At 35.2% G+C, this 20,285-nt stretch overlaps 3 protein-coding genes across 3 annotated transcripts; 2 read left to right on the top strand and 1 right to left on the bottom strand.

Moving 5' to 3' along the window:
• Positions 1-789: 789 nt before the first annotated feature.
• LOC114762891 (uncharacterized membrane protein YuiD-like) lies at positions 790-4,723 on the bottom strand. The gene is made up of 5 exons (XM_028952489.1): positions 4,399-4,723; positions 3,149-3,305; positions 2,271-2,321; positions 2,034-2,126; positions 790-1,000 (listed from the first exon to the last, which is right to left on the bottom strand). Exons 1-5 carry the CDS (start codon positions 4,551-4,553, stop codon positions 941-943), a joined length of 516 nt encoding a protein of 171 aa, XP_028808322.1. The 5' UTR covers positions 4,554-4,723; the 3' UTR covers positions 790-940.
• A 4,352-nt stretch (positions 4,724-9,075) lies between these two features.
• Positions 9,076-10,518, top strand: LOC114762889 (probable carboxylesterase 15). The gene is made up of 2 exons (XM_028952487.1): positions 9,076-9,860; positions 9,993-10,518. Exons 1-2 carry the CDS (start codon positions 9,166-9,168, stop codon positions 10,297-10,299), a joined length of 1,002 nt encoding a protein of 333 aa, XP_028808320.1. The 5' UTR covers positions 9,076-9,165; the 3' UTR covers positions 10,300-10,518.
• Positions 10,519-13,817: 3,299 nt separating this feature from the next.
• Positions 13,818-19,761, top strand: LOC114762887 (outer envelope protein 61). Its single transcript, XM_028952484.1, has 11 exons — positions 13,818-14,120; positions 14,732-14,962; positions 15,360-15,416; positions 15,563-15,691; positions 16,002-16,079; positions 16,159-16,229; positions 16,653-16,702; positions 16,842-17,040; positions 17,655-18,216; positions 18,537-18,680; positions 19,198-19,761. The coding sequence occupies exons 1-11, from the start codon at positions 14,025-14,027 to the stop codon at positions 19,342-19,344; spliced, it is 1,764 nt and encodes a 587-aa protein (XP_028808317.1). The 5' UTR covers positions 13,818-14,024; the 3' UTR covers positions 19,345-19,761.
• The last annotated feature ends 524 nt before the right edge of the window (positions 19,762-20,285 follow it).

Genomic DNA, 20,285 nt, shown 5'->3' with positions numbered 1-20,285 from the left:
CTGAAGAAAACGGTTATCTTTCTTTTATTTCTGTTTTTCTTCTTCTTCAGTCAATATTTGTTGTTTGTGCGTGTGAAACAGTCTCAGGCTCTTCTTTTAAACAACCCCGCTAAACCACCTAAACCAACTAGTTAGCCAGTTGTGACCAATTTGCACCGATTTAATCCAGCTCTTTTCAGTTCGATTTTCCTCCAGTTTTGTTGATAAACCAGACATGACTACTAACCAGTTCATAGGTTTTCAATCTGAACCGCCCAACTCAGTCTAGTTCTTTGTTCATTAGCAACAAGTATACACAAACATAGAATGACAAGAACACGCCATAGATTGAGACTCAATCCCTTCGGGGAGCAAAATAGAATGACAAGAACACGCCATAGATTGAGACTCAATCCTTTCGGGGAGCATAAGTGTATAATTATATCAAGAAACAATGCAAACTTACTTTTTCTTTTCTTTTTCCTCCCCAAGAGAGTATTAGAAAGCCTAAAATCTGTTATGAACTGCGTATGTGCCAAAGATGACGTGAACCAATAAATGAGAAGCATTCAACAGTTTCAAAGATGAAAATCGATTATCCACAATGATAATTTTCATGCACGGTTGAAGTAATTAGTAAATGAAGTAACTTGGCTTGTTTCATACCAATGATTCCTTCAATCTCAGGATGAAGAGATTTCAATCCCTTAAAGAATGACTACACGCAGTCATATTAAGCTATAGTGGAAAAAAAAAAACTTATCGATTGATGTGTACAAGTGGCACTATTCAGCAAAGAAGAAGCAGTATCCCCCAAACCAAGGTTAAAGTTAAACCATCCATCCTCTTTGCAGGCGTGCAACAACAGTGGACCCGTTTTGCTCTTTCGATGACATTCTCTTTTCGTAACGCTATGCAGCGACACTTTCTGGCATGGTAGAAGTATTGTTCAAATAGCATCCTAATTGGAGGTCCTCATTAAGATCGCTATGAAGCAGCCTAATAAAGCACCAGCAGCAACCTGTACGCCAAAATAATTGCCACAAACCAGACTACCGACTTAACCATCTATTTAGACGCAGCCAAACATGAATATAGAACTTTATTGCTTCTCTCTAACATAATGGAATTTGAATCTTCTGAAATTTATGTGTCTCTTAGCAAGATAATAAAAACGACATAAATCATGAAAGTGCATATAAAGTCCACTGTCTCTCTTAATAAGCTTCAAATTTTAGAAAATCTAAATACTACAATCCTGGTCCATACACTATCAACAGTTTCAGGACAACCCGATGTTCACGGAAATTTATTCTAGATGAAAGATATTAATCTTTGATAACAAGAAATAAGAAATTTGCTGGTCTGCACACAGTATACTTATTTATGTATTTTCCATATTACCTCCCTCCCTCTCCCCGTTACCATCAACACCAGTTCCTAATAAATCAAAACTTGCAGGAAACACGCTCTTCAACTTATGGAATGTGTAAAATGATAATCACCAGATTCCCATTACCAGTTCGCCATCACCCACCATAAAACTCGCCAAATTAGCATTTCTTGTTACAAAATCATCCTCTAATACAAATAAACCAAAAACAAGTAGTTGCCTGGATTCAGGTAAACAAATAACCAATTACGACTTCACATGGCAGGCAGAGCAAAAGTAAATGATAATTTTTTTTAATAACAAGATATTAAAAATTTATGTTAATTTAAGGATATAAGGAAGCCATGTGCAAATAGAATTTAAAAAATGAACTAATAAATTTCAGAGAAACAAGAAACTAATTGTAATTTGTAAAGATATGAAAAATTTCATTCAATAAATGAATTCCGATTGTGTTCAATAAATGAGTTCAGATGATAAGCAGCTGAAATGCTTGCTCTCTCTGATCATACCACTCATATTGCCATGTTAACTGTCAAATGACTCCACGTCACATAAATTCCCCGGCATTTAATCAGAACTGATCGTAAATCTAAGAAAAGCGATCAGAGCAAGAAATCTCAGCAACAACACCGAATATCCATAAAAAAACACAACAAACCTGAAGAGGAGTATGACCGAGTGAATCACGAAGTGGTCTGACACTGGACAAAGGATGTTCAGGTGGTAGCTCACATACAATTTGATTCAGCAACTGTCATGAAGACAAACATTAAAATGTCACAAAACATATGAAATAAGCATTCATTATATAAGGTGTGTTGGAAGAAGATGAATAACAAAGTCAGATATTAAACTAAAGCAAATCAACAAAATTAACATTAAATAAGAATCTTACTTCTGCCTGCCGACCTGCATGAAGTCTAACTCCTGTTGCATCATACATTACCTGTAAAGTTCTCAAAAAAATTAATCATCCCCACTTCACTGGAAGAAGCACATAGTAATCCAACCAGAAAACATGAAAGCGAGATCATCAAGAGACAAAGATACTTTCGCAGCGGTTAAATCAGTCGTGCCCAGAAGATATATTAGTTTGTTAGGCATTAGTTGGGAGCAAGTAGGAGAGATTACCATTAATAGTTAGGGGCTATACGTAGGTGGCTTAGGACTAATTGTAAACAAGCTTATGTGAGTAATTAAGAAACTGATTCCTTCGTTCTCTCTCCCTTCTCTCTTCTTCCTTTTCTCTCCCCTTTCCTCCGTTCCTCTGTCTTTCCTAGCTTTCTTACTCATCAGGTTACTTATGTATTTTCATCAAAACTACAACCAAGGTGAAGGAAATAATCAGCATGATTTTGTATATTCCAGTGTTTACTGCATAAAATCACAATAGAAAACTTTTTATTATTAAAATAACAGACTCAAACTTTCAGAGTTTGCAAACTATGTATAGGAGAAGCATAGTAAGTTAATCTCAAACTCAGATACATTCTATTCTTTATTAGTCACCATTAGATCTATCATGAAGATCATAAATACGGTAAGGTTTCACAAATATCTCATGATTCATCAGAGACTTTGAGGTTCCAAAAAGAGATCAATTGCACACCAAATAATAGGGTGTAATTATAATTTTCTCTATTTATTCCCCACTGAAATGCAAAACAGCTTAAATAACTAAAATATAGAAATGAAGGCAAAAATGTAAGAAGCTGATTAGTCAGGATAATTGCAGGAAAGGGCCGTATATTTGATCACAAATGAAGAACATACCACACATGCCAAGACTACAGCAACTGCAAAAGCAGGTGACCCTGTTCCCTCTTGGAGACCTATAGCCACTGCTAGAGCTGACACTGTAGCAGAATGTGATGAAGGCATTCCACCTGAATCAAGCATCCTTTTAGAATCCCATCTCCTTTCCTTATACCTGAGTATCTAGGAGGAAAATCTGGAAAACTTGAGCTCATCTTACTTAGGATTGTAGAAACAAAAATGTTTCAAGAGCCTAATGTGCAGGTGCATTATTAGGCATGAAGAACCTCAAGTTTTATAACAGTTGAGAAGTCCAACTTTAACATATCAACAAACACATGCATAAGTCATACGGAATATGAAACTAAAGAGTTAGCTTCACATATAAAACAAGGAAAAGCTTAAATCATGAAACCAATAGATAATATTTTATCTAAACCCCAAGATTATGTGAAATGGTTCTAACTAAAGCAAGTACCTAAATTCTTTGAAGGAGGAAACACAAAAGTTGGTTCAAATTTCAGATAACATTTAATAAAGAAGAAGAAAAAAGCTGCAGCTCCATGGTCTTCCGTTAATAAGAAAATTAAGAGGCGTATAGGTATTAAGGTCTCCCTTTCTTGCTCTCTTTTCTTAATAAAAAATATTACATAATACGGTCAATGCAAACAACACATCCTAGGTATTTTGAATACTAAATTTAATCATCAATCCTTCCTCGAAGGAAAACACAAAACCACTCGTACTTGAAGTAGTAACGTAAAAACTCTAAAAGCATGCCCTGAATTTGCCTGGAAAATTTCCATTTCATTATTCCTTGTATCAGTAGAAATTAGAAAGTATAGAAGAATATCTTCGTTTTCACTGGACCAAGTGACCAACAATAGACACTACATTTAAAACCTCTAGATCTAATATAAAATACCAGCAGCAGCACTGCTCTTCGAATACAAACTTATAGACCTAAAACCGCCACATTCTATGACAATGATGCCTGTCAAAGTTAAATAGAGCTCGAGGAGTTACAAACCCCACTCCATAACAAGGCTTCTGTGTAATAATTGAGACAGTAAACAATTTTCTGTGGCAGCAGGAAAAATACTGAGCTACAAATCAGCAAATAGAAAGCTGGTTGCGGTAAAGATCAAAAACCAAATCTACCGGTCAGCAAAACAATGAAACAAACCAAACATCAATAAAATGAAAGCATCCCAAAAAAGTAAGATCTACATAAACCTTAAAAAGTTAAAAAAAGCGTAAGCACGGACCAGGTGGTGAAGATCTTCAGCAATTGGGCGAGCGCAAATGAGAGAAAAGCTGAGAGAAGGGGAATATTAGATGGAAGCAGGGATGTAGGAGTTGAGGTAGATGACGTCGACTGAGTGGCCGCATTGACATCCGCCATTGTCATCACTTCGTCCATGGAACAAAGGAATAACTGCGAAAAACACAAATTCGATACCAAAATCGCAAGCTCCTTGTCCCCCGGCAACAAGTGGCTTGAGAGAGATGGCTCAGAGTTCGATAAGCGGATGGGATGGGTTTCAGCAAGTGCACGTAGATTGGCCGGTGAATTGACTATCGGGCGATCCAGAGGGAGGAAGTAGCCGATCAATCTCGACGGTGCTCCTACGGACGCTATCTCCGATTGGCCCAGTGAAGCATAAAACTACAATTATTCTGATTCTAGAAGAGGGCGAAAAATAAAAACAAAAACATTTCGCGGATTTTTTTTTTGGCCGAAAAACATTTCGCGGATTAAAGTTTGCAAGTTGAGACAAAATTTAGAGTATTGATTTTATTGTTACCAGTAAAAGTATTAATTTTTTAAAATATAAATTAATGATTGATGGATGGATCACAGTGAGCAATCACTAAAAAATGGCTATGCAATTTTTTTTATAATTTTTTGTAACCAACGTGCTGTATTTTAGCTCGAGAAAAATGACAAATCTTAGGAAGATTTTTCTATGAAACCGTATATAATGAAGATTGGCTGGTAAAAAATATATATACTGAAGATTGAAACTAGTTTTCATAAAAACAAAGCAAATAATAATATTTTCTAATAAGGATTGAACGCTAAAATGTCAACGTGCCTGATTCTCCCAGTATAAGCTAAGTCCTTAGCCGTGATCACAAGCATGTAAAGAGGTTTCAAAAACTTCCAAGAAGTTGCAATTCGGAAAACTTTAAGCAGACAAAGACAACATAATTCTCCCTCCTTTTTGTATGATTGATACAGGAGAAAGGTATCTATTTCTAGGGGGGGGAAATAAGAAAAAGGCATCTAAGCGAATAAGATCCTTAGCCAAATCATAAAACGACATTGAAAATTTTATTGGTGATAGTGAATTAGATCATAATATTAATATTCTGTGTATACAAAATTTGTAGAATATTTCCTGTCACGTCTCACCAATAAGATTTTTAATAAAATTCTAATTTTTGGATTATAAAACCCCATCCCCACCTATTTAAGTATCTGTTTGGGATAGCGGTAGAAATCTTATATAAGTATGTTTCACATAAGTCAAGACAAAACTCTTTTCATATACTTATTTTGTATTCCATAAATTATTATTAAAAAACTACTTATAAGCTTTTTTAAACGGGCCGAAAATGCGAGACAAACTTAACGTGTCTGCACAAGAAACCACCCACTTCACTTTCAATTTTGCCTTCGACATCTTTTTAATCTATATTTTCATTTTTGTAATACAGTTGAATCGAAGCGAAGAGTCAAGAGAATCATATTATTAATTGGATATACATGCAGCTAGTTATAGAAAAACCTTAGAAATGTGTTGAAGATCAGGATGTCATGTTATCTTCAGGTTGAATTATTAGTTTCTCCACCAGCTAGCTTCTTGAAATTGGTGGCATTTTATTGGCCCAAAAAAAAATGGTGGTATTTTCGTCAGCCTCGGAAGAATCTGTATGAATCATTAGTAACCGCCCAAATACCTGCGGATGTCTCATTAAAAATACAGAAGACAACCTCGACGAAGTTAAGCATCTAGGGCGAAGACGTACAAGAAAGACTCCCAAGAGAAAAGGTAGAAAACCTGAATTGGATTTGGTTTTTTTTTTGGGGGGGGGGGGGGTTAGAGCTTTTTTTTTTTTTTTGATAAAACAAGGTTACAATCAGAAACTAACTAACAGAAACAATATCATGCAAATGAAACGCTGCATCCATCTTCAGCAAGGCAATCACTCTGTCAGGAGGAGAGGAAAGAACATGGAAATCAGTCAACATAGTCCAAGCTTCCGCGGCCAAGGCAAACCTAGGGCCTTTGAGGTTTGCTACCGTGCAAGAAAAGAAAGAGAACCTGTATAAACGCAAACTTCATGTGATCAAGAAGAATCTTATTTAATTACGTCCATTTGAATTACTACTCAATGAAAACTCTTTTAGTCTCTACAGTAAATATAAATACTACTCCCGATCCTTAGTATAAGAGTTTATTTAACTTTTATTTTGATCTTAAATATATGATCCCAATTCATTTTATCTCTCATATTTATCCATCATTTTTCAAAGTAGTCCTTGAAAGAATGGTAGTTTTAGTTAATATACTTGATTAGCAAGGATATTTTAAGAAAAACAATACCTATTTATTACAAATAATTAATTTAAGTAAATTTCTTAATATGCTCGAATTAGTTATCTAATTCTTATATTAAGAATCGGAGATAATAGTTTAGAAAACATTTATAAATATTAAGAATAAAGCAAAATAAAATTTTATATTTAAAATAAATCCAACTATCTCAAAGATGGGAATGAGTAGCTTGAGGTAGAGCATGCTTTTAACTCTCTCTTTTGTTCTTTTTGTTAATAAGAACGAGTAGCCAAACAAAAACTGACGAAGTAGCCCGTCCTGGGCCAAGAACAAGAGCACAACGCGACGACGCACAAGTGCTCATTTTGGGACTTGCTTGAGTTTCTCGGTATAAAAATTAGTTTAATATTAAACTTAAAATATAAAACTTTAATTGATTTTATTTTTTATATTTATTTATTTTTTTAAGGTAGTTCTCGTAGTAACTGTATATGTTAAATATTTTATCAGTTCTAACTAATATATATTATTAATAAGAGTATTTTAGGAAAAACAACACATATTTATTACAAATAATTAACTTAATTAATTTTTAATCTACTCAATTTAGCCAACTAATAGCTTTTATATTAATGACTAAGATAGTGCTACCATTAAGCACTTCTATGTAAGTCAAATTACTTTTGAAAGCTAGAAATAAAAATGACGGAAATATACCAGAATAAGAACCCACTGTCGAAACACCTTTGGCCATACATCAGGCTTAAAAAATAGAATAATACTCTTCTGGTTTTAAATAAAAAACTAATATTATATTATATTATATTATAAAATGAATATTATATTTAGAATTAAATGACTAAGTGTTTGCAGCAAAAACCAATCATAATTGCTCTTATTAGGTAATAATAATATAATAATATACCATAAGTGACAAAACTGGAAAGTTAATTGGACCAAGCTTGTTGCCTTTTTCTGGACTTTACAAAGATGAACAATTTTTCTGTGAGACAGATCACGCGTGCGTCGTCAGCGCCTGGGAACCAAAGTGAAAATCTGTAATAAGTAATAACTACGTTGAAGAGAGGCTATAGAGGATCAAATTCAAAATTACTCTATTCACAAGAAATGAAAATAATATTTCATTCATGAAATGATCAAGGGATTAGGTTTAGCTTGATCTATTAATGATTTTTTCCCCAAAATATGTTAGTTGCAGAAAAAATTAATAGAAGATGCCATTATAAAGGCCAATGAAAAAGCCTGCTTACTCACCACCAGGTAGGCTCCTTTGTTCTGTTCGACAAACACGTCTGCAAGTGCAAGGCTTATCAGAAGACAACATTCACGTGACTACACCCGTAGATTAGAGTTTCCTAGTTTAGATAATAAATTATAAATCATGTTTAATTATATTACATAATTACCCATTCAATACCTTATTTTTCATCAAGACATTTTTTTTTTGGCAAGAATTTTCCTTTGAGATGGAACCTGACAATTCACAACTATAAACTATTATTAAAATATTTTATCGAATAATTTTTTTACCATAGTTATTAAAATCATGATAATTTTATAAAATACTACCTCCAGTCCTTAATACCACCTCCGGTTCTATTTATAAGAGCTAGTTGACTAATTTAAAGAGATTAAGGAAAGGAGTTAAGTTAGTTATTTGTAATAAATAGCTATTATCTTTCCTAAAATATCCTTACTAATCAAGTGTATTAGTTAGAGCTATTATTGTTAGAAGGACTATCTTGGAAAAAAATACATAAATATGAGAGATAAAATGGATTGGGGTCTTATAGTTATGACGAAAATAAAAGTCAAACAAGGTCTTATATTAAGGACTAGAGGTAGCATAAGACATAGTTTGACTTTTATTTTAGTCCTAAATATAAAACTTCAATCTATTTTGTCTCTTATATTTATCTATTTTTTCTAAGATAGTTTTTCTAATAATGATAGTTCTAACCAATAAACTTGATTGGTAAAGGCATTTAAAGAAAGATAACATATATTTATTATAAATAATTAACTTAATTTATTTTTATAATCCATTCAAATTAATAAATTAGTTTTTATATTTAGGACAAGAGCTAAAGCTAGTATTAGACTTAGGGGGTGTTTGGCTAACCCCAGAAGTGCTTCTTAGAAGCACATTTTCATAAATCGAGACAAATTCCTTCACATATTTACTTCGTATACCATAAAAATACTTCTAAAACTATGATTTTATTCTTACTCAAACACCTTAGAGCATTAAAATTTTAATTTGGTGGTAAAACCGTAGAAGGCAAAAGAGAACTCCTCTCCCACCACGTCCGGTGTCTTTTTGTCTGGCTTCTATCTTCACTCTCTTATCCGCACTCATCTTTCTCCTCTATACTGTTGTCCTTTATATTCAGATTTCTGATCATACGCCGCCGTCAATCACAACAAAAAAGGAGAAAAACTAAAAGCATGTCCTCCCCATCTTCAGATCATTCTTCCACTGTTCACCCTCCTCCATATGTAGTGGACGACTGTCGCGGCGTCCTTCAAGTTTACAGCGACGGTTCCATCGTGCGCTCTTCAAAGCCAAGCTTCAACGTTCCCGTACACGACGACGGCTCTGTTCTGTGGAAAGATGTCGTTTTCGAACCCACCCATAACCTTCAGCTTCGTCTCTATAAACCCGCTGATTCCTCTTCCTCCTCCAAGCTTCCGATTTTCTACTATATCCACGGTGGTGGCTTCTGCATCGGCTCCTTTACCTGGCCCAACTTTCACAACTACTGCCTCCGTCTCTCTTCGGAGCTCAGAGCCGTCGTCATCGCGCCGGACTATCGGCTGGCTCCGGAGAACCGACTGCCGGCCGCTATGGATGACGCATTCGCGGCGGTCAAGTGGCTCCAGGCTCAAGCCACCAGCAATGACCCGGATCCGTGGCTGACCGAAGTGGCCGATTTCGATCGGGTGTTCATTTCAGGCGACTCCGCGGGCGGAAACCTTGCTCACTATCTGGCGGTTCGGCTGGGTCGCGGGTCGCCCGAGATGGCGCCGCTTCGGGTCAGAGGCTACCTCCTCTTGGCACCCTTCTTTAGCGGCAACGCAAGAACCCAATTGGAGGCTGAAGGTCCAAAAGACGCTTTCCTCAATTTAGAACTCATGGACAGGTTCGTGGATTATGAATTTCTCGTGTTAACTTGTTTGATATATCACACTTTCGTTCAAAAACTTTACATAGAAGACGTTCAAATCTCCAATTGCTCAGTTTCTGTGTGTCTGTTTTTTGTGTAATGAATCAGATTTTGGAGGCTTTCTGTGCCGATTGGAGCTGACAGGGATCATCCCCTTGTGAATCCATTTGGGCCATCGAGCAAGAGCCTTGAAGGCATTGATCTGGATCCAATACTAGTGATTGTTGGAACAAGTGATTTGCTGAGAGATAGGTGCAAGGATTACGCAGATAGGCTTAAGAACTGGAGGAAGAACATAGAATATGCAGAATTTGAAGGAATGCAACATGGATTCTTCACTGTCGATCCTAATTCAGAAGATGCAAATAGGTTGATGGTAATCATCAAACAATTCGTAGAGAAACATTCATTCTGAATCTGAATTATTCAGCCAGTCTCGCAGCTCCTGATTATCCCTGCCAAAGCTTGTGGGGCTTTCACTATCAGTATTTTCCAATAAGGTTCTTGTCACAAGTGAACCAGTGAACCAGAACCGTGCTATATTACTTACATGGTTAATGCGTGTGTTCTCTAAGTATTGCTGGGACAAGTCGCCCGACGAGTGAATTCATGGAATGTTTTCTACTTTCTAGTTTGCAGATGCTCGGGGGTACCTCGGAGTCATTTATAATCGAAGGGGAGTTTGACAAACCCAAAAGCACTTCAAAAATCGTTTCAAGCCAGAATTTTTCTTACATAACTAATTTTGTACAATCATTTTTAAAAAAACTAATCTAAATATGCCTAAGTACATCCAAAATACGTTCAAAAGACTAAGGTCACGTTTGGTATGAAGTATTAAAAATGAAGGATAAGAATTAAGATTTGAGTTGAAAAAATCTATTATAGAAGTGTTTAGTATTAGAGATTGTTTGTTATATGGTAGTAGACAAACTCATGTTTGTGGGATTAAAAAATATTATAGGAGAAGATGGTATTCACCAATCCTATCTCCACGAATTTATCTAATCTCATATAAAAAACAACTATTCATATTAAATACTATTTTAATAATTTTTTTAATTTTAATCTCAGTCATTATCCCTTATTTTTAATGTCTCGTACCAAACGAGACCTAAAAGTTTGGTGGAATATGCATTGTTATTAACATAAAGACAATGTCCACATCAAGTTACTTATATTTATTGTGTCAAATTTTTCAATCACACATAATCATATATCTTATTTTTAAAATATTATCACTTGATAATATTTAATTATAAATCCACACAAAATTAAAAAAAAGACACATGGTGATATGTGATTAAAAAATTTGATGTAATGGACATAAAGAATTTGATTTGATTGGCACGTTATTTGCTATTTAATCCGCGATGGTCAAATATTTTTTTTCTTTTTTTGTTGAGCCAGCGATCAAATATCAAGCTGAGAATTAGACATTTGGATTTATTTTATGGTCTGGACAGAATCATTTTCCGAGCATCAAAGGTTATTTATACCTTCTAACTGTGTCCAATTGTCAATATCATTGACGAGATACTACTGTGTTCATAAACTTGTTTTATGTTTGTGTTAGGTCACCGTGATTCAAGAATTCATCTTTTTCGTGGTAGGAAAATCAAGATTTTATCTTTGTATTGTTCATTGTCACTTGTTTTGGGTGAAACTATTTCTTTTTTTAATATTCCACGGTTCCACCGAGCATAAATTAGGATTGGATGGCGGGGGGGAAAAGGCATAAACGAGAGTCGAAGAGAAAGCAAATCAAGCAATCTCCCCGGATTTTGTTCGAATTGATTCTTCATGTATAGGTTCGTTCACAGTGGAAACATTATTACGAGGATCAACGGGCAACGGCCAACCAGAACAAGTATAAGTTTTTTTTTTTTTAAATAACTAGGAGAATTTCAAATTATTTTAGACTTGAGATTAATCTGTCAGACTTAAAATGTTAAGATTAAAACCTTTCTGACAAACATCTTTGTCAGAATTCCAATTTGTATGCTTCTTTTTATTGTGTGACGCCACTTAAACTTTTATTTCTTCCCCATTTAAAAGAACAAGCAAAAGCTTGTTTTACACTCCAGTATTCTTCCTTTTTCTTTTTTTCTTTTTACTGAACCATAATTTTAAATTATTTTCAAAATATGAAATTATAAAGTAAATAAATAATCAAATTCTAATTCCTAAAATTTGATCTAAACAATTTAAAAACTGCGATTAAAAAAATAATCTATAAAACATCAAATCTAAAACTTTTGGGAACATATTCAAAGACAGACTCCTCAAATATGCTTCGTACACTGCATCCAAAAAAAAAATATGCTTCGTACACAAGCAAAAAATTCCTTATTCAATCCGCTTCCTCTCCAAAATGATTCCTGTTTTGGTGAAAAAAATCACTTCCGCTCCATCTCTTGCTCAAAGTTACACATGTCCTTGAGTGTTCATAGCTCATAAGACCTCTGATTAGATGTTGGTGAAACCTTTAAAATGGCCCCATTTTATCCCCACAACAATAAAAGTGATTAGTTAAATATTGACAACGGATTCAAACATTTTATGATCCACAACCAATTTTCTGCATGTCCAACATAATTGTGGCAAGCTTTCCCTTTCCAAGTTCCAATGATTTTTGAAGCCATTGGAAAAACTACCTTCAGTTTTCAATGTTTTTCCTTTTGTGTGTATATTATAGAGTCGGGAAAACGGATCGAGCCCGTCGGGCCAGCCCGTTTAGGCCTTGAAATAACGAGGGCCGGATTTGATATTTTTCTCTTAAAATGAGAAATAAACCCTGGAGGGTCGAGGGCTTAAAAGGGCCGGCCCTTTTAAGCATTTTATAATTTTTTTAATTTTTAAATTTTTTTATATAATATTAATGTTATTAATTTTTTACATTGTTAATAATATTTCAAATATTTAGTTATTATTATCATTTTAAAATTAAATTTAGTTTTAGACAATAATTTATCCAGTTAAATTTTTAAAAAATGGGTTAATTTGGACTTTAATAATGATTTGATTTATATTATATGCGTTGATATTTTTAAACTATATATATTTGATAATAGAATATTTTTATACTTATATGACTTGTGATTCTATAATTTGAATTAGAAATTCATGAGTTTCAACAACAATGTTTCTCACATTAAAGTAAAATAATAGTTAGATTGCAAAATTTAAAAATAAAATTCTTATAAAGAAGAAAAACTTGATATTTTTGTTATGAAAGAAAAACATACTTATGAAGAAAAGTAATTAATTATAGTGATGATGAAGTTTAAAAAGATTAATGATAGTGTTTATTTATTGCACAATTGCATTATAGATAAAACTTTTAGATGTTGTTATCTTGTTAATGAATGTTTTAGATATTCTTACATGTTGATGAATATTTATATATGATGATATTTTATATTTGTGACTTAATTTTATTCATATTTATATCTTTTATTAATAATTTTATTGGTTTATTTTTATATTTTTATAAAAATATGATAAATATAAAAAATAGTATTTTTTCTTAAACGGGTTAAAAGCCCGCGGGTCGGCTCTAGCCCTGTAGCTTAAGAATCGAGCCTAGCAAATTAGAATATTTTTAAAATTTCAGCTTTAGAGGGCCGGCCTGATTTCCAGCTCTAGTGGACAATGGAGGCCAAATGCTTTGAGATACAGGAAACTGCCAACGTCATATACTTTCATGGTAAGATTGCCTTTTTAACTCTAAATCTTAACATCCACAAACTGAAAAAGCATTAGGAATCGTAACCCAAGTCCCCAACCATAGAGAAATGTATTAGCAGAGCGAACAGGAAAAGGGCAAGATGGTAACTTCCGGGCGGCACGCGGCATATTCGACTTTTCCTTGGTAAATGGCAATCTCCTTCGGAGTCCAACCTCTTTCAGGTTTGGTGGGCGGGCGGTATTTGTGAATCCGACCTCAACTTGTTCTCGTCTCCTTGCTTTTAAATTCAAGATTGTTCTGTTTTAATTTCATCATCCAAACAACCCCTTCAATTCTCTCCCATCTTCTATCTTTCCATATCCAGAATAACGGGAAAAAAATTGGCCATAACTGTTCTGCTCTTGATCTGTTAAGTTGTTTGTTTATATTGGCTGGATTGGGTAGCCAAAATGTACAACTCTATGATGGATCCTGAGATGATCAGAATCGCTCAGGAGCAGATGAGTCGCATGTCACCCGCCGAGTTTGCTCGGATCCAACAGCAGGTCATCTTCTTTCCTTCGTTGATTTCGTGTTTTTAGTACCTATCTTTCTGAAACTGTCATAACTGTAAATGTAATTTCCTTCACCCCGTTTCGTTGGATTCGTGGATTCAAAGTGAGACCGATCCATTGTGAACTTGATGCTGTTGGATGGGGAATCGATGTATCTCAGTAATATGTCCTTTTGGTAAAAGGGAAAAGGCGCAAGTTTAGGTATTGGTGACGTAGCAGAAGTGCTGTTCCTAAGGAGGATTTCTTATAAATTCATAGATGTAAAGATGCGTATGGTATATGGCTAAAGAATGATGATAAAAGTTTTGTTTTTTGTTTTTTTGTTTTAAATCTTTAGCCTGTGTGAAGTGATCATGTCTCCTCTACTCTGAATTTCGAAATCCTTATTTGGAATTTGACTTGATGGCACATTATATCTCGAGACGGAAAACGAAGTGCGCAAGTTTAATTTAACCCAAATGTCAAAATGAGAGAAGGCATTTGATACCAACAAACTGTTTCCCTAGTCTTTCAAGAGGTTGTTGCCATGAATTAAATCATGCATGGTAAGTAAAACTCATCCTCTGTTGTTTTATGTTCATCGTGTGAAAATGGAATTTCAGATGATGTCTAATCCAGAGTTAATGAGGATGGCCTCAGAAAGCATGAAGAACATGAGGCCTGAAGATTTCAAACTTGCTGCAGAGCAGTTAAAACATACTCGCCCTGAACAGATGGCTGAGATTGGTGAAAAGATGGCAAATGCAACACCTGAAGAAATTGCAGCTATGCGTGCCCATGCTGATGCGCAGATTAAATATCAAATAAGTGCCGCTGAGATGTTGAAGAAGCAGGTGCGTAGCATTAGTCTTTAGGAATAAATAATCAATATTATCTTCTCAAGTATTAATCGGCAGTCAGAGGCTTTTAAAGCGATGAAGTATGTGCCACTTGAGAATTGAGATTAATCCAAGTTGAAAGAGAAAACCAAGACTGAGGGCTAGGACGAAGTCCCAAAAATTACAATCTGTTCTTCTCATTTGAAGAATATTATGATCATAAGTTAGCCCCTGAAGGCCAAAATTCAGATTCATAACCTCTTTCAACTCAAAGAAAGTTTCTTATATCCTAGCTTAGTTCCAAAGTAGCGTCTGGTCAGATAATTCAATTGCATCATTACATTATAGGGTAGGAAATGACACTCCATCTGTTGAACTAGGTGCCTTTGTGGACTAAAATTAAAATTTGCAGGGCAATGAACTTCACAGTCAGGGAAAATTCCATGAAGCTATGCAGAAGTATTGTCTTGTAAGTGGTCTTTTGCGACTTTTAATTGTTTCGTAATCTCTCCCCTTTTTTTCTCTCTGCCTCTGTTTCTGTATGAGATCCTTCACGCCAGTCATCTATTAATCAGTTTTAGAGGAGTGATTTCTTGCGTTCAATTTATCTTCTAGGCCAAGCAAAACAGTAGAGAAATTCCATCCTCTCAAAGTAGAAAGCTTCTTTTAGCATGCTCACTGAACTTGATGTCTTGCTACGTGAAGACAGGGCAGTATGATGAATGTGTAAAAGAAGGTTCTGAGGTAACTATACATTCTTTTATCGATGTTACTTGTTAACTATAACTACAATAATCAGGTATAATATTTAAGTAGCAGTGATATGGGGATAATAGTCTGCAAGATGATAGAAAATGGTAGGAAAAAAACTAACAGTGTGATTATAACATGTAAGAAAATTTCTCCCTTTTTGTTGCATATGTAACAAGACAAAGGGTGTATTGTATTATATTATCATCTTTATTGTATTATAATCATAATTATTGTAATTAGGCTTTTATAATTGGAAATTTTACAATAATGCATTATTGTGCTTAACTGCTCTCAACTGTAGGTTTTGGCTTATGATGCAAAAAATCTTAAAGCTCTTTACCGGAGAGGTCAAGCATATAAGGAACTTGGTCTACTAAAGGTGTGCTTCTGCTCTTTATATTAGGATTTTGTTGTTCTAATATGCTTATTTTATTTGCTGATATCCTTAATTCTTTTAGGATGCCGTTAATGATTTGAGCATGGCATATGAAGTTTGCCCAGATGATGATACAGTTGCAAAGCTTTTGAGGTTCAATGCTGCTCTCTTCCACTGCATGCATCTTTCTTCTAATGAAATGTTCTTTGATCTCATATATGATATGCGCCACTATCTATATGTTTATAGCCTTTTGTGATTGATGAACCTGTGAATATTTTCATTAGATATTACTATAATTACAATGTAAGCAACGGATGGTCTGCCAGTTCAAGTATACGTGTGATGTGTTTTCAATTTTCTTTTCTGTCATCGAGCATCTTGCAGTTGGTTTTATAGCCTATTAAATAAAGGAATGTTTATGGGAAAAAAGTTGGTGTCTGTTTTCCATTCACCCTCCAAAATAATAAGAAGATGGATGTATGAGATTTAAAGTTTGGAAGTTTGAACACTATTTTTCTATTTGGTAGAAAAGGGATTGACCTGTTGTTTTTTTGCATTGAATGTTCACATCAGGGAGACCAAGGAAATGTTGGCAGAGGATGATGGCGAGCATGCACCTAGAGGTAAGTTCCTTTCCTCCCAGCCCACCCCCCTCAAACAAAAAACAAAAGTACAAGAAACTTATTTTTTTCCATTTACTCTGTCCCAATCCCCTTAACTTTAAAGTTTCAAGGGATGAGAGATTTATTTCCTATGTTTTAGGATTAGTAATTGAAGAAATAATTGAAGAAGATCAGAATGTTCCGGCACAAAACTTTGGAAGCTCATCTGTGGAACAACCAGTGGTTCAGCCAAAAACTTCCAATGAGTCTTCTAAGACTTCCAGTGCATTCATCAATGAAAAGTTAAAATCAAATATGGAGGGCTTAAATGCATTGAAAAATGATCCTCAAGCTATCAGGTAAGTTAGCATTTCTGAGAGATAGTGAGCCCCGTTTGTTTTAAATATTCACTCGCCTTTTGGGTTGACAGAGCTATAAGTATTTCATTAGCTATTGTCAAACTAATCTATGATGAAACCTAATATCTCGATATGTATTCTTTACAACCTATGACGTAGCCCCAATTTACATGGAGGTAATAATAAGTTATTTGCCGCCTTTTGTTGGCAATTTTTTAGGCAGAGGGGGTGGGCTAGTTGAACTACTTGTTCGAAGTTTGCTGCTTTGTGAACGTCTGGTTAGATTTTGAAGTGACATTTATCTTTCCAAAACACTTTATTGATGTGCATGTTGGGAATTCCTGAAACCTCACCTTTCATGGCTCCTTCTAATAGATTGCCTGTTGGACCTGCGTTGGTCCCTTTCTCTTCTGGCAGTTATTTCTGGGCCCAATGTTAGGTTCATGATTGTGCTTGTTTATCATATTTTGGTAGTTGATCCTTTCTAATTATGCAAGATTTCATGCCATACTGACATGAAATATTCATCAATTCCCTTGTTCCGTCATCCTATACTTATATTTACTGCTAATTGGTGTCTGTGAAATAATTTGACTCCCCCCCCCCCCCAACAGGTCATTCCAAAATTTCATTTCAAATGCTGACCCTGCCACTCTTGCTTCTCTGAATGCGGGACAATCCAAAGATGTTTCTCCTGATATGATTAGAACTGCCTCAGACATGATTAGCAAGATATCGCCACAGGAACTTCAAAAAATGCTTGACATGGCTTCCTCGTATCAGGGGGACAGCCCATTTTTAAGAGGTTCCCCTGGTTCTACTGTCAACTCTGGATCAATTCCTCCAAATGTGACTCCTGACATGTTTAAAACAGCTTCTGATATGATAAGTAAAATGCCACCGGCGGATCTTCAGAAGATGTTTGAAATGGCTTCCTCATTATCCGGGAAAGCATCTAGCTCATCATCTGCAGCTGTAGACAAGAATGTGAGAAATGCTTATCAGCCAAACATCCCCTCCTCGAATGCTAATGGAAGTAATGCTTTTGCTGAATCAAGTTCTTCGCATGATTCGTTTTTAAATATGAGAAATGCTGCTCAGTTGAACGTCCCATCCTCAAGTACTGATTTGCAAGAACAGATGAAAAACCAGATGAAAGATCCAGCAATGCGACAGGTATGAACGTCCTTTTCTTATTCACATCACATGGGATAGGTAGGATGCAGTTGAACTGTTGTCCTTGAGTTCTTCAATTCTCACGTGTAATAATAAGACAATTTGATTAATTGTGCCTGCACTTTATTGCTTTAATGTGCCTTGCTCTTATCTTCGTGGTCCTTAGCTCAAGGCTTATTATTTATACATTATTTACGTCTTTTGCTGTCAAATAATGCAATGGGGATAGATTTTGTATTTGATTCCATTTCTTCATTAAATGTTTACTTGCTTTATATATGTATTCCTATTAATTTGTAGTTGCCATATTGTCTTGGCAGATGTTTACATCAATGATAAAAAATATGAGCCCAGAAATGATGGCGAACATGGGGGAACAATTTGGTGTTAAGCTTTCAAAAGAAGATGCAGCAAAAGCTCAGCAAGCCATGTCATCCTTGTCACCAGAGGACTTGGATAGAATGGTACTTTCTTTTCCGGAGTTTACTTTAGCGTCCTTATATTTCGTCCATTTATAAAATTATGTTGTCGAGATGAATAAGCTTAGATGGATGCCACAATACAAAGACAACACCAAAACAAACGAACCAAAAAAAAACGAAAATACCTGTCATTCTATAATGAGATGAGCAGTAATTATCTAAAAATTATTTGAGCTTGTAAAATATAGTTGGCTAATTTATTTATTTGGTAATTTCACAGTCAAGGCTGCTCTGTTTCTTGAAATAGAAAATTACAAGGTAGCATAAATGATCTGACCAAGCTGAGAGCGGGTGTCTAAACTGTTTGTAGCTTAACTGCCTCAGTGCAGCTTCATTAGTCATTAGACTTTTTGGTTGTTTCATGCAATTTAAAATGTCGCTTTGTTAGTCTGACACGTGTCAGGCATTAACACGTAAGTCCGCATCCTTCTCAGCATTAGCACGTGTCAGGCATTAAAATGTCGCTTTGTTTCATGCAATTTAAACTATTTGGTTGCAGATGCGATGGGCTGATCGGGTTCAAAGAGGAGTTGAAGGTGCAAAGAATACAAAGAATTGGCTACTAGGAAAAGGTGGTTTGATAATGGCAGTAGTCATGCTCATTTTAGCAGCAATTTTTCATCGGCTAGGCTTCATTGGTGGCTAGAATAAGAGACATGTACATTCTAGGACGTCCTGATTTGGGTGTTCGAGAGGATTCCAAGGGCTGCCTTCGAGGGCAGTGGATATGAGTTTATCAGTTTTTTTGGGAGGAGAAAAGGAGGGTTCAAAAGGGGAAGATCGCGTAGTTAATGATTAATGTGTTTACTCCATGTTTTTGGTGGAAATCTTTTGATTTGATTTTGATCCGTTGTATCTTTTGGTGGCTCTGACTAGATGGGGTAGGCGATGAAATTGACAAAAATGTCATCTCATCGGGGGATTGACTCTGGTTTTTTAACCTCTCTCTTTTGTAAAATATTAGCGGAGCTGCACTAGCATTGTGACCCCTACTATTAAATCAATTTGATGGCAATAAACTGATTAGGCATCCGGATCATCTGCCGTGCATTGTTTTATCTAATCTAGTGTGTGAGATTCAATCGTATGTTTTATCGCATGCCCCGACCCCATTTTATCTAATCTAACAAGTTAATCCAATCTCACGACTCACTTATGAATGTATAGTTCATTAGTCATCCTGTGACTTCACTGACTTGTGACGATGCTCTGAGGTGCGTCACTAAGAAAGATTTTAGAGCCGGAGGAGTATTATCTATATAGAATATAAGAAAAAAATTTGTACTGCTTGTATGAGAAATTTGAAAAACACATGATATTTCTGTGTTGTTAGACAGAAAAAGTATATGAAATTGTATTTTTCAGCTCATCTTGAACCCGTTTCTAATTAATAAAAATATCACAAGCAGGCAGGCTAGTCTGGTGGATGCATGAAGCTTGGCCCGAAAAGAAAGAGGATGCATCAAGGAACAGATTGATACGTGTCGAATAGTGAACAAATGACATGGGCGAGTGACGTGGAATAGATAAACATGCCAGTTTGGCATATTCCAGGGATTCTGACAACTCGTCCTGGCTCAAAAAAAA

This window comes from Neltuma alba, unplaced genomic scaffold, assembly GCF_004799145.2.
Source record: "Neltuma alba isolate B1F8T4 unplaced genomic scaffold, ASM479914v2 tig00011245_pilon, whole genome shotgun sequence".
NCBI classification, from domain to species: Eukaryota; Viridiplantae; Streptophyta; class Magnoliopsida; order Fabales; family Fabaceae; genus Neltuma; species Neltuma alba.
Note: the sequence above shows the minus strand (reverse complement) of the source record. Positions and strands in the feature narration are given on the sequence as shown.